The 15,162-nt window shown below is 44.7% G+C and overlaps 1 protein-coding gene across 2 annotated transcripts in view; it reads right to left on the reverse strand.

The window, feature by feature from the left end:
• Positions 1-776: 776 nt before the first annotated feature.
• Positions 777-15,162, reverse strand: part of LOC126516802 (tRNA methyltransferase 10 homolog A-like) — a 33,595-nt gene continuing 19,209 nt past the window's right edge. For both annotated transcript variants that reach the window (XM_055064040.2, XM_050166908.3), the window contains 4 exons: positions 7,750-7,821; positions 5,225-5,371; positions 4,171-4,276; positions 777-1,159 (listed from right to left, as the gene is read on the reverse strand). In XM_055064040.2, the coding sequence (XP_054920015.1) occupies positions 1,002-1,159; positions 4,171-4,276; positions 5,225-5,371; positions 7,750-7,821 (483 nt within the window). In that variant the 3' untranslated portion in view covers positions 777-1,001. The remainder of the gene's footprint in view (positions 1,160-4,170; positions 4,277-5,224; positions 5,372-7,749; positions 7,822-15,162) is intronic.

The raw sequence follows: 15,162 nt of genomic DNA on the forward strand, positions 1-15,162 counted from the left end.
TATATTTTTTGCACGAGTTGCTTCAGGAAAGGCAGGGAGTGTGCTTGAAATGCAAAATGAGCATACTTGGAAGTAGAAGTGAGTGTAAGGGTCAAGAAGCAAAGGAAGTCTACTGCTATCAGCAGTATATGGTCATGTACTGCATGTAAACTAGATGCCTCCATCCCACACTTCTGCTGCGGCCATTGCATTTCGATTTCTTCTCTCGGAAGGAGGAGATTAAGCAAGTGGGACCACTTTCATAAATCAGCATTATAGCAACCCCATTTGCCTTCGCATAGAAATAATTCTAGGGAAGTAGAAGGGTTTTTAGCTGGGCTTGTTGGTGCATAGTAACTTTTGGGTGAACTGCGTGATGACAGGACAACAAAGGAAACAAACACGAGCGTTTGTTTCCTTTCTTGTCCCGTCCTTGCGCAGTTCACCCAAAAGTCCGGGCAACAGGTTTTTTGGACCCACTCAGAAGCAGGCAGATTTGCCTACATTTCTATTTTGTGTTGTAAGCTGTGTTCAGCTAGTTGAAGCCATGAGCACGAAAAAGAAAGGGAAAAAAAAAGCAAAGCTGTCAAAACACGCCTCGGATTCCTAACTCTACAGTTGAATTTACGATTTTGATGCTTTAAGGTACAACTGTTTCTTGTCCAAAATAAAGTGCAACTTGAATAGTTCCACTGGGTTTTCCCTAGACAAGTTTTGCGTGTTGTAGCTAACAGCCTGTTATGAATAAGTCCATTCAAAGTACATTCCTTTACCTTGGTTCAAACAAACAACAGACAAACAAGCAAAAATGGTCTATTCCATCACAAAATGAACTGACCCAGCTCTGTCGTAACAGGCATAAAATGGGCTCGCAACTTCATGAGTGAAGCCAAGGGAAAGTTGTGAGCCTGCAGTAGCCACTGCCTGACGACATCTACTGAGCTCTATATCCTGGAGCCCTTTGTCATTGGATGGTAATTTATGTTATCACAACTGTCTCATTTCATTTGCCAAAAGGTTTCTCATAAGTCCTGCTGCTCATCATTGTCACTGTTGTGTGAAGAAGATGAAGAACCAGATTCTTGATCCAATGCCTTAGCACCCTTTCGCTGAGGGATGGCCGCCAGCAAAGCATCCGTCCAAGACATTCCCTGGGTCTTGTTGAGCAAGATGGCAAACACTGAAAAGACACAGCACACAAATGCATTAGCTTTAAAATGATGACAGTACACCAAAGGAATGGAATGAAATAATGGCTACACTTTCTGTTGCACAATGTTGTGGAAAAAACAGTGAGTCGCATATATCGAACTCTTACAGCACGAGTAAAAAACTTTCTTAGTAGGTTTTTGCTTTTGGAGCAGGTAATCCTGGATCTTCAACCTATAAACTCTAAAGAATAAATGTGCAGTGAAAATCCAGTCCCAGTACTACAGTACAAGAGCACCATCATCATGCACGCAGGGACCCGTGAGATGTTCACAGTGCACAGAACAGCCACAACTACGTCATGTACGACACCAGGACCGGATTCCTACTCTACTGTGACTCGTATAATGCGAAATGTATGGATACCTTGCACTTTCTCTAAGTGCTACTAAAATGCTATAACACGGGGAAGGCAGGAGGTGGAAATTCAAGATGATGAGCAAAACGAGAACAAGGTAAAAGCGGGAGCCAACATTTTGTCAAGTGGACTTGTCTTTTTCAAGACAAGTCCTTGAAAAAGACAAGTCCACTTGCCGAAACACTGGCTCCCGCTTTTACCTTGTTCTCGTTTTGCTCATCCTCTAAAATGCTATAAGAGTGATAAGCTGGATACACAAAGCGAAATTTAAGAACAGCTATAAACTAATAGTGCTTATCTCTCTCCCTGCTGAATGGTTTCCAATGAACTTTACCCAGTGTGCAAGCTATCATGGAGCAAGTTTTCTAAGGAGGCGTAGCCTTCTGTGTGCATAAAAACAACTTTACATTGTTAGCAACCTCCTGGAAAAGCTCGTAAAAAAAGATATGTAAGTGGTAATGTGTTGCCTACTACTGAATGTGATGTTTTCAAATCTGTGCTATAAACCTTGTATTGACATTGTGCCCATAAAGTTAATAAATAAATTTTTGATTGATCAGAACTAATTAGTTTACTAATGCAAACACACAAAACATCCACCGACAATTACAATACTCCTTAATGCGAAGTTTAAGCGCAGTTCTATACATGCTTTCATTTCGCAATATATTGGCTGGCAAGGACAGTCTGTCTCGTGCAGCACATTCGAAACGGTGTGAAGTGGGCAGTACATATCTTGCCATCCCCAACTAGCTCTTTGATATAAGTGCCGCTTGTTGATGATTATAATTTACATACTATGGCACATACCCACAGCACGTGATTGGCCAAGAAGTGGCTGGTACATTTAAAATAAAAAGAAATTAAGAAATAAAAGCCAATAGATTCGTCACATTCCATTGCACGAGTGCGCGAGAGCACATGCGTACTCCAGTTCCCTTAACGCCAAAAACGCAGGAACGAAATGTGCAAAGTTATAGCATTTTATTAACCGCTTAATGAAAGCTTCATTTGACATAGGTTCCAACACATGCGTCAGATCTGCATAATATTTTTTCCGTGAAAGTTGAGCCAAAAACAGCGTTCGCGGAGTTCATAGCTTTGCCGCATAAAACGGCTGCACTGCGGCGAAGCTGACTTTAGGAAACCAGCTGTTACTGTGCAACACACATTAGACCCTTGCCCATTTTTGTTGCTAAAAATTAAGTGTGTGTTTGATTTGAACTTTGTTTAGGAGCTTTATTGTCATTTCTATGTTAGTTTTTTACTTCAGATACACATAGAGCTGGGCGCGCGTTTGATTCGTGGGGATGTTAGAATCTGGCAAGTATTGTCAAATGAGTGAGTGGTGTGTTTTGATGCTTTTTAGCATCATGTTTAATTTGTTTGCGGTATAATTCTATCAATTTTATCGGTACCGTGAGGGTCAAACTAACGTTAAGTAGACTGCATATACTAAAAGACTAGCTGGTGTCTCAAAAAAAAGATGTTATTGAACAAAATTGTTACTACTAAACAAAAATGTGAGCAGACTTCGGTGATTGCTCCAGCTTCGAGCTCACTTGTTATGACAGCAGGTACTCTCCCAACTGTCTAAAGCACCTCAACTTTGTGCAAATCTCCTGCAATCCTGTGCGAAGCCCCCAAACTATTCTACAAAGACAGCACTCATGATGGCACCATGGCAATGGTGATGGCATATTAGGGCACTTCATTGGCTGATATCCAAGACTGTGTGAAGGGCCATCTTTGCAAGAGGAACAGTGAAAATTACTTCTGCATTGGAAGCGAAACTGTAAATGGCTACATCATGCACCAGCAAAGTTGCGTGAGTATATTGTCTGCCATGGTCTCCAAAATATGTGCACAGAGCAAAATTTGTATGACAGCTATGTGGTTGTCTGGATGCCAGCAGTACACATTGCTGCAGTGGCATGGGTTTGACCCCCAAGCGACAGTGGTTGTCAAGCTCTGTTTTTTTTTTTTTTAGATGTCAGGGTGAAATTGAGGTTAAGGAAGGTGCCTTGATGATGATGGCATAATGGAATGGACGGACACAGTGAACCCACTTTTTAACTGCTATCGCAGCAAAAAGATTTTGGGAAGCTGCCCTTCCAGTGTTCGCCCACACTAGGAAAAATCACTATTCTGCACAGGAAGTAAAATCGCCTCACAAGGAAAATCCTGGAGGCTATAGAAATTAAGAAGCAGCCCTCTGTTTCCTCTTCTGACACAGCAAGCAGAATATGACAAGCAGAATCCACAGAGCTTGTGTAATCTACACGTTTGTTTTTGTGCTGTGTACCTGCATCAGGTTTGTATTATTTTCTTCATTAAAAAATCAGCTGAAGTCACTGCATTGCGTTGTCCACCTGCTCATTATCTGCATCTAAAGCTCACTGTGCTTATGCTTAATAAACAAAGACAGCATTAGTACACACATATCCAGTTGAAGTAGCACAATGTCTTGCGTGTAGCTCCATTGAAACAGAACCCTAACGAACACAAGTGGCTTTACATACATGCAGGAAGAATCACTGAGAAAGCTTTGCAATACAAGTCAACATAAGCATTGCTCTTCTGGGGTTCAGAAGGCAGACATTACTTGTATGTGTTCAACTCACCCTGGTCTATTGTGAGCACTTTGCGTGTCTTCATGATGAGGCAGTTGCCTATGGGCAGCCGAGCATGTTCCACACCCTGTTCCTCAGCCAGCCTGTGGCACAAGCCCTGAACAACCAAGAATTAAATCATGCAATTGTAGTATTTTTGAACAAAAATACGATGCAATCGAGATTTCAAGCTCAGCTTGTCACAAGTACTATGGATGTTATCACTCTTTCATTACAAGTATCAGCTGCATGTACAACACACATCAGTGCCACCATACGGGTCTTCCCTAATATTTTTGGTTCCAAGGAACCCCACCATATTTCAAGAAGTGCTGAAAAACCATTGTGGATTTACCCCACATGTAAGCAATAACATCTGCAGATGCATGGCTCTCAATTGAGCTAGACTACAAATGAAGTGAATGCTTACACAGAAGTTTGTTGCATAGAAATTAAAACAAAAATAAAACTCAGTGCCCTTCCACTCTGTGAAGAAGACCAGCAACGCTGTGTATGTGCGCCCGTAATGGCGAACTGCACTTCCACCGCGGGTCGGCCCGGTATTACACTATCTTCGGGGTCGGCCAACACATAGGGAGTGCTTAACGCCCGCTTCACCTCCGCCGTTGGTCGGCCCAATATTGCACTATCTTCAGGATCGGCCCACGCATGTAAAATTGTTGGTGTACGCGCGGACGCGATCCGCCAGATCCTAGCCATACGCAGCTTCACTGTAGAAACAAAAACAGAAACCACACACAGCAGTATAAAGGACACTGTAATCTTGCAGTGGTGAGGAAAAAGGTGTCTGGAAGGCAGTGCACAGAGTTAGCTGCTCACAAGATCCGGAGAAGAAAAGGAACTGACTGAGAAAACCTTTCATTCTGTAAGTCTCAGTACGGGAACCCAACAAAACAGTCGTACAAAACAGGAATATGCACTAAAACGTGTCCTTCCCTGTGAAGTATGTGAAACAGCAGAACACCTGTGCTTTTAGATTTTCAAGAGGAACAAAACAAAAACGGGCACAATGATGTGGGCAAAGCACTATCAGCAGCTCGCATACCTTGCTGCGATTGTGGTCAACAAGACCTCCGATGATGTACGCCTTGCTTTCTTCCAGCTCGTGCAGCTCGTTCTCCGAATCACTGGACAGGTAGACAACATTCTCTTTGCCAAAGCAACTTACGTGGTCATCATCCGATGCATGCACCTGTAAAAATGAAACACCCAATCATAATGGAGCATGCAGCCTTACAAGTTAAGCAACAACTAAATAAAACATGTTTGGGCCATAAGTTTGGTGCTGGCACCACTCATTGCTCGCGCACATGTTCCATGATATGCGAGGCACGGCGTGTAAATTATGGCCAAAGTCTATTCCAAAGTCCATACACTGACCCTTGGGATGCCAGTGCCTGAAGGATGGCCAAAATGTTTTTTTCACACTGGCTACATTGTGAGATGTGCCTCTGAACCTACTATATGTATAATTAACACAGATAGAATAGCAAAGTTTAACGCAATGGCAGAGTTTTGTTCATTGTTTCCAAACTGCCAGCTGTATATCTATATTTTTTTTTTGTAGCTTGTACAATTCATACTTTATGCGGTGTTCAACAGCAATGGAGAAAATCCACAGACTCCAAAGGGCACATAAGTCAACTGTATGAAATATCTCGCACCGAGAACATTTAACTATTGGTGTTTTTTTGTCAGTTTTCATCCATCAGACCAAAATAGTGTTGAAAGACTAAAACTCAAGCACCAGCACTGGTACTGACGTCCTGCGACAACATGTTCAACCAAAGCACAATCAATTTTGAAAGCATTTTCTGACTGTGTTCCACTTGTCTGCTAGCATAAAGAGTGCCTCACATAATTATGTTAATTAACTTTCTAATTAATTATTTTACACCACATATTTCAATCTATGAATTATAGCTGCCGAGTTCGCACGGTTTATCCACTTGAAACGAATTCTCTGGATGGCACCAGTTCCGATATACTAATTTTCAGTGTCCCCAACGAAATGCATTGGCATTCCAGTTAATATTTTAAGAAAGCGCTGTTTTATACATTGAAGCATAAAAGTAACTGGAAGACGAATGCATTTCAATGGACACTTTGAAAATTAATATCTCGGAACTGGTGTTGTCCAGAGAATCATTTCAAGTGGATACACCGTGCGAACTCAGTGGCTATAATTCATAGATTGAAATATGTGGCATAAAGTAATTAATTGAAAAGTTAATTAGTGTGCTCACATTAATTATTCAATTGAACATTTTGATTTCTCATAGAAGCAATGGCCGTTCTATCGAGTAATTTAGATCAAGGGTTAGAATTGTGCTATCTGCCATAGGCAATCTTTAAAAAATTTGGTGCAGCTAAGCAAAACCCTATATATGTATACACTATACTAAACATTTTTGGCCCTTAGTTTCGTGGTGCTTAGTTTTTACATGCTGCACGCCTTTATAACTCCATGAGCTATGCTTTCTCTTGATACTAACTCACAGTGCACACAATATGACAGTCATCCACAATGACTATCACACGGCAAGCACGGAGTCACAAGTAAGCGGAGGGGTAAAGAACAATCAAAGCAAAATGACCTTACGTATCCCAGTTGGTGAGGTTAGTAGAGCTTACTAACAACGCAGAGGCTTGCCGAGCCTCAAGCATGTCCTTTTGACATTTATGGTGCAAGTCATGGCAGTCTTAAATGGCCCCTCACCAGGTTTGCCCATTTCTAAAGAAGAAGCGTAGCATATGCAGCATGACATGCTGACAAACGTGTCTGCAAAGTATTACTGCACTGTGCACTACAAAAACAGCTTAAATTTCAAAGCAAACGCCACACTCCTTCATTCTCGAGGTACAGCACGCTCCCAGCAAAAGAGCCATGATTACATGCACACATTCCTCTTTGCTGTGCATGTTTTCTCACTGACCAAGACTAATCAACCAATCCGGAAGGTGCAATGCCACATGAAAGAAGGTGGAGCTTATGTCGCAGTATGTCGCTCTGCTCCGGTATGACAGAAGACAGGGAAGAAACACCATTTGGTAACGCTACCACAGGTAGAGGGAGAGAGACTTTCCGTTGGCAGTGACGCTCGCCTCCTGGTGGCATGATGACAGGACAGTTAATTTCTCCTATCTCCTCCAATAAAGAACCGATTTGAAATATTCTTTAAGTAAAACACTTCTTACATGGCGCTTTACAGCTCCAATGTATAACCAAAACTTGCAATGGGGCCCGTGAGGAGCCCTTTAAGTCGATGGCACAATTTTTCAAATCAAACTTAAGCATGTTCTGGGCAACATCTCGCATTAGAATGTTCATGCATATACAGAGGATTCAAACAACTTAAGCATCTCAAATTTAAAATTGTCCATCAGTCATGCTGCCTTGAGCATGAATATGTCACTGTCAGCAAAAAGTAGTGTGTTCTCCCTTTTTCACTCTCATTGCATAGTTGAATTGCAAAAACTGTTTGATTGTACAAATATTTCGGATATTCAAGTTCAATTAAGCTTTGCTGAGTTGAATATAGAAGAAACAAAAAACCTACAGTGACTTACATCCCACCTCTCAAAACCATGCATACTGGAGGAACTGTCCTTGAATGATCCGGCCATGCCAGTCAGGTAGAACTTGAAAGAGGGGGGAAAAAACACATTCAGGCCTTGTGGTGCTTCTATACAATTTGGTGATGGCAAAGAAATTAACAATTTACAGAATGTCTCAGCTCGCATGCACATAAGTTTTGAAGCTATACATAACAGCCAGCCAATGTATGGAGCTGAATGTATGCTGAATGGAATGAATGTACATTGCTAGCAGCAGTGCCAAGAAAGCACCAGTATCTTTTGTGTTCTGCCCAATAAGCTAATGCATGTATGTTTTACATGGCCACCTTTTCGTGTCCAGAAGGTTCATATTCATTTTGTTGTCTGTGGCATGGTATATTTTACGTGCTTGTTTGCTTTCACACTGAAAGAGAGATAAAAAAATGCTTTACTCATGAGCAAGGGGTGTCATCATAAGCCAGCACACTCAGTCCAGGGTGCTGCTTGCAGCATGTTTGAGTGCTCAGTCAATGTAAACTGCAAGGAATTAATTACTGGTCAAGGAATGGAAAGTGAAAACAATTAATTACTTTTCAGATTTTTTTTCCTATAGTAAGCCATTTAGTGGTCGGGATTACAGGGAAATGGATGTCTGTTGTAGGATTTGGCGGTCGTAGCTGTAGAGATGAACTTGGGACGACAGGGCTAGGCGAACAGGATTTAATTGAAGGATTTACATTTATAAACAGGACATACATTGGCAGACTAGCGAGACTCCCATATGGAGCCCGCAAAACTAACATACAGCAAACAGTTTACGAGCACACAGCTCACTAGTACATTTCTAGTATGACAGAGCACTCAGCTCTCAACAACGATCACGACACGAGCACTCCCTAGCAGCCGGCAAACGCTGCTTATAAGCTCTCCGCTTGACGTCATAGTTCGACGTCATCGTTCGGACGAGGACGGAGCAGGAATGGAGGGTGAGGTGTGCCGGCTTGGAGGATGAGGTATGTCGGAGCAGGAATGGTCGGGAAGGTTCGTCCAAGCATTGTAAACTTGTCGCCGCCCCGCACTATTGTTTATCGTCCAAACACACGCAAACACACAGGTGCGAAACCATACACACAAAGGCTCCAGAGTCGACGACCGAGGGCTTCGTAGAACTGCTCCGTCTGGTGTGGCGCGGCGGAGTGCCACATGCCTGAGCTGACCGCGCGCCACGTGGCTGCCGGTCATCCGCAGTTCTCGGTACTGCCCAGCTTTCAGTGCCGACGTCAGAGGGCCTCGTAGAACTGCTTTGTCCCGGGTGGTGCGGCCAAGCACCAATTTCCGGAGTTGAACACGCGCTTCGTGGCTGCCGGCCGTTCGCAGCTCTCGGAAGGGCGCAACGACTGGTGGGCTTGGAACACGTGCAGCGGGCTGAAAGCTGGCACGTACGGCCATTCTTAACAGCTCCTCCATGGCCCGGAAAATCTCGCCTGGCCAGTGCTGGCAACCGCTGGGCAGGAAGAGAATGGCTGGCGAGCAAGACGATGGCTTTGCTCTCTGCAACCCCTGCGTACTTGGAATGCCTTCAACCATCTTACAACAACTGGCACAGAAGAGTCGACCCGGCAACACAATACCGCTCAGCGTTCAAACGCCCGGAATTAGCTGCTAACCCACCAGGCCTCCTATCACAATTTCCATGCAAGTCACTCAACTGGGAATCCCAAATTTCGCCCCAAAATTTCGTGCCGCCAATGGGAGCGTTCACGTTCCTCCTGAGTTCGACCAAACCCGACCGTCGCGCTGCACAAGAGTAAAGGTTTACGCAGAATTAAACCGAAGCCTTTCAAACACCAATACTCAAACATAACTTCAGCAGCCTAACTTCGCGAACAGCCTGTTCCTAGCCTATCACAGTGGCCTACTTATCTCACGTACTGTTGCCACTGAACAGTCTGGCCAACTCCACAGGTACGCAATCACAATCGCGCTTGCTTTGCGGTCCCTATTCCGAACACGTGCTTGCATCCTACAAAGTTTTCATCACGCTGACTCACATTTGTTCCTTTAGTCCACACAGGACACGTTCCTTAAACAAACAACCAAACTTGCGTAACTTACGCAACACAGAGGAACCTTCGAACAAATGTGTCTTTTACTAACTAGCTCTTCGCACGCGTACTAGAGAAGTCAGAATACGGCTGCCTTCGACACACACGAGCAACCCAGTCATAAACGTTCTGCTTCCTTCCGTCCACACAGGACACGCGCTAATGGACCTAAGAGCTCTTCTCAGTGCAAATCACGCACTTACTGAAAATCTGCGCGCTTAACCTTAGAAAAATCAAAAAACACTTAAAAGGAAAGAAGGTTAAATAACACACACGAGCGTTACGATAGGCCTCTCAACGATAAACTTGACGTTCAGGTTACTCACGTACATAAAAAAAGAAAGCCTATATACTTATTAATGAACACCTCGCGAGACTACAGGTTTACTTAAAACGCGTCTTTCAAATCTCGAGCTTCTCAAACAAAACATAAACAGAGCTCATACCTTACTTATTGAAAGAAATCCTAGTCTCAAATCGCGAAAATTCTCCGATGCTCAAAAAATCAAACAAAACAACATGTTTCTACGGAAGGGCTCTTGGCCTCCCTTTCCAAACGCTTTCGTCTGACTCATACTTTGAGTCGGACCCGAGGTGGCCGCGGTTTGAAAGCTACTCTGGCTATCAGGGAACAACAAAAGGGCTGACTAACTATCAGCTCCCCCAAGACGTTACAGTCCCCTGCCAATTTGCGTCCTGGCGCCCCGCTTTCAACACGAACTCGATTGACCGCGTCGCTACTCCCCACCTGGTCTCGTCTTGCCACCTTGCGCTTCTTTGTACTGCACGCTGAGCTTCGAAGAGAACGACGGAACGACGAGGAATTTGACTGCCCCGTGCCCTTTGTCCGCGTCCGTGCAGAACAAGCTTCTCGGTCCCCCTTTGACCGGTGGCTCGAACGTTTTCGATGCGTCAACATCGTCAGTGACGACTGCACCTTTTTCCTCGCGCCCTGCCCTTTTGGATTTCTCGCCATCTTTGGCGGCGCTACATATGTTACCGTCTTTCAGTCTTTACCGCGCTTCTTTTTACGGCGCTTTCTCTTTGCACTCGCTTTCATGTCGCCTTCTCGTGCCTCGTGCTGGACGGTACACATTTCGTCGGCCCGGATCGGTCTCTTACCCGCACAGTCTGAGTGATTTACATTAAAATCTACTCTCACTTCGCCTCGACTGGCGGACAGCCCAACCGACTCTGAAACAATGCAGCAGGCTTTACTCGAGTTAGACAACTCGCACTCTTGCGAACTGCCCTCTACTACATTGCCCAGCTCACGCTGTGCATCTGCACACAGCCCGTCGGTATTGATCGCTGTCTCACGCGCACAGTCCGAATGATTAACAACTGAATCATCCCTATCTAGGCTATCTAGACTGGCGGAGAGCCGCACCGATCCCTGAACAATGCAGTTGTTCTCTCGTGAGCTACGGAGCTCGCCACCCCAAGAACTGCTCTCAACTGCATCGTCCAGCTCGCACATTACTTCTGCACGCAGATCTGACTCGACATGGGTGCTCGCGTCTGTCAAGTCCGTAGTATTCTGTACCTCGCTAACGACCTCGCTACCATGAGATGCGACGCACACGCGCGGTAACTGTGCCAATTTGTTCGCAGCTGGCCTAGCTGTCTCTACAGTCCTCTGTTGGCACAGCACCTCGTCGCTCTCAATCTGGCCTTTAACGGCCTCTGTTGCCACTAAGGCTTCGTTAGCTGCTAGCACTTCGAGTTAACCTATGAACGTGCTGCTACTCTCACAGGTACTACTACTTTTCTCGGCTTTCGACGAAAATCTGCAATCTACTTCTTCACACTTTTGCTGCGTCCAGCCTACAGATTTCTCAAGCCGCTGTCGTCTCTGTGCCAATAACTGATCACAATACTGTATCTCTTTGATCAGTGCTGCCTTTTCTTTTTCAACCTCCTGCCGTTTTTGCTCACGCTCTTGGCGTTTTCGCTCACGCTCTTGGTGTTTTCGCTCGCGCTCTTGGCATTCTTGCTTAATTGATTCCTGTTCCTGTCTTTTACTTAGAATTCGTTTGCCCATTTGTTCTATGAATTTCAAATCATTGTTACTTTTTAGAATGGTTTTACGAATCTCTGATTCCTTCAAGTCCTCATCTACCTTTACCTCGATCTCCTCACACAACCACAATAGGTCAGCTCTCGTCAAACACATTAGGACCATGGTCGCTACTTTAAGCTTTGGCTCTGCTGTCACACAATACTTGTTGCGATACCCACGCAAATCAAAATACAAGTAAAAGATCCCAGCGAATCAAATCCAAAAACACAGTGAAATTGAAGCCTGGCAAATCTTACAGCCAAAACCAAACGCTTACCCACTGAAGCAGCACCATATCACCAGTCCTTCCCTGCCGTATCCAGTCAGTTGCAAGAGGTGGTCAATCTCAAGTCGCCTCCAACTTGATCAGGATGCCGGTCGGTCACCATGTGCCAACGTCCGTCAGCTGCCGTTGCTGTCTCCGAGTCGTAGGCCGATTTACGAGCCGCAGGCCGATCCCTCCGCTGCCAACCAGATGTAGGATTTGGCGGTCGTAGCTGTAGAGATGAACTTGGGACGACAGGGCTAGGCGAGCAGGATTTAATTGCAGGATTTAATTGCAGGATTTACATTTATAAACAGGACATACATTGGCAGACTAGCACGACTCCCATATGGAGCCCGCAAAACTAACATACAGCAAACAGTTTACGAGCACACAGCTCACTAGTACATTTCTAGTATGACAGAGCACTCAGCTCTCGACAACGATCACGACACGAGCACTCCCTAGCAGCCGGCAAACGCTGCTTATAAGCTCTCCGCTTGACGTCATAGTTCGACGTCATCGTTCGGACGAGGACGGAGCAGGAATGGAGGGTGAGGTGTGCCGGCTTGGAGGATGAGGTATGTCGGAGCAGGAATGGTCGGGAAGGTTCGTCCAAGCATTGTAAACTTGTCGCCGCCCCGCACTATCGTTTATCGCCCAAACACATGCAAACACACAGGTGCGAAACCATACACACAAAGGCTCCGGAGTCGACGACCGAGGGCTTCGTAGAACTGCTCCGTCTGGTGTGGCGCGGCGGAGTGCCACATGCCTGAGCTGACCGCGCGCCACGTGGCTGCCGGTCATCCGCAGTTCTCGGTACTGCCCAGCTTTCAGTGCCGACGTCAGAGGGCCTCGTAGAACTGCTTTGTCCCGGGTGGTGCGGCCAAGTACCAATTTCCGGAGTTGAACACGCGCCTCGTGGCTGCCGGCCGTTCGCAGCTCTCGGAAGGGCGCAACGACTGGTGGGCTTGGAACACGTGCAGTGGGCTGAAAGCTGGCACGTACGGCCATTCTTAACACTGTAGCTTAGGTAATGTGATGTGGCACGGCCACAGCATGTTTGTGGTGCTAAGACGGCCAAGCCTATGACATATAAAAAAAATTTAAAAAATTAGAAGAAAAACCTGGTAGACTTGTGCGACCTTGCATAATTATAACAACCTAATTTCCAGCTAAGCTGTTTTTATACCAGACCTCCTCCCATTCGTGCAATGCCTTTGATTGCTCAGACGATTCCATCCGTCACCTTTGCTACTGCTGGCTATAGGTGGATCACGAGACTTCTCAGTGTGGTGCAGGCATTTCTCTGATTTCAGAAGCTCCAAAGAGTGCACCCATTCTAATTAATGTGCTCAAGTTAATGCTTAAGAGCTCACAAAGGCACTTTTAACACATGCATCAGTGTGCAGAAAGTCCTTATATGTGCACAAAGTTCCGGCCTCTTACTTTGCTTACAGTGACAATTTCTAAATTTATTTCAATTCCAGAAGGCATTCTCACAGCTACCATGGCAATGTGTTCATTTCTTGTGACTTCCCTAATTGCTTCAACAACTTTGAAACTTGCACCAGCATGTTTCTAAACCTACGTACTCTATTCTTACAAATTTTAAACCTCATCGACCCAGAAGTTCTGTGACAGCACCCCTTTTAGTCTCCAAATAACCTCTGTGACATGCTTTAATTAATGCAAACTAGATTCTTGCAACTCCTCCAATACCTCTCCAACTTTAAAACTTTACCAGCATGTTTTTCAAGGCACACATTCTATTTCAATTTTTCCGGCAGGTACAATATGCCCACAATATACCCACAAGATTTGACGTACAAAGTTTCAGTCCGATCCACTCGGTATTTATTTCTTTCGTGGTACTGTTTTGAAACTTGGAAGTGGCTACACAATATACACAATCCACAATATACACAATATACACAATCCACATTACTTGCAACATTACCTCCACATCACCCACAATGCCCCCAACATTTCTCCCAAATGTCAGCCTGCTAAAGCTTTTAGGTTCTCCAGCAATCAATGTGGACCCTCAGTGGCCATGCTTTCTCATGGGACAATTTTTTGTTGAATGGGAGAGGGCAGGGAACTTTTGCTACATCCACTGCATTAAGAGCTTCACTGAAAAAGCCTGCGTGACAATAGTGCTGCTCTCAAATGGGCTTCAAGTGAACTGAACCTGCTTTGAACTTGAACCAGTGACTGCACAGACGTGACAAGACGTTTGCATCGGTGTGGCTCATGCATCCATGCTAGTGGTTAGCTTCACACGACATGGCAAATTAAGAGCCCACATTGCACTCTGTGGTAACTCGGCTTTTAAATAGTGCCACATCGCTGACACAAACTGTAGTGTGCAATAAATTCGCAGCATCATGGGAAACTGGTCACATGCACAGATTTAATGGCTGTGCCCATACTAGCGAACTGTCTGTCATATGTATACAGATGCCAGTTCAAAACCAAGGCAATGTCAGCCTAAGGTAAGGATTCCTTTCGCTCAATATTATTCCGTTCTTACCATCCATTGTTCAGGAGTGGTCAATCCCAGTGAGAATGTGGGCAGAGCACCACTTACACCACTGACAAGATGCTCAAAGATATAGCTTTCGTACAGAACTGCTGCATTACCCCAGCCCAGAGTTACCTAACTTATTTATTTATTTATATTACCCTCAGGGCTTATAAGAAGCATTATAGAGGGGAGGGGCTTTAGTATATCGGTACATTTAAAATAAATACAAGGAGCAGTGAAGAAAATAGTTATACCGCAAAGAAAATACAGCAACTACAGGTAAATGAGCACAAAAGTAACACAGCAAAAATAAACACTTAAAAATCAAGTAACAAGAATAGAAAAATGAAAACACGAAATAATAGCAATGAAAGAAAATTATAGCAATAGGTGACAACGCGGTAGTGACACAGTTTTGAAGTAGGCTTATAATTCGTTTGTTAGTGCTCTGCGAAAACGG

This window comes from Dermacentor andersoni, chromosome 1 (genome assembly GCF_023375885.2).
Source record: "Dermacentor andersoni chromosome 1, qqDerAnde1_hic_scaffold, whole genome shotgun sequence".
Classification (NCBI taxonomy): Eukaryota; Metazoa; Arthropoda; class Arachnida; order Ixodida; family Ixodidae; genus Dermacentor; species Dermacentor andersoni.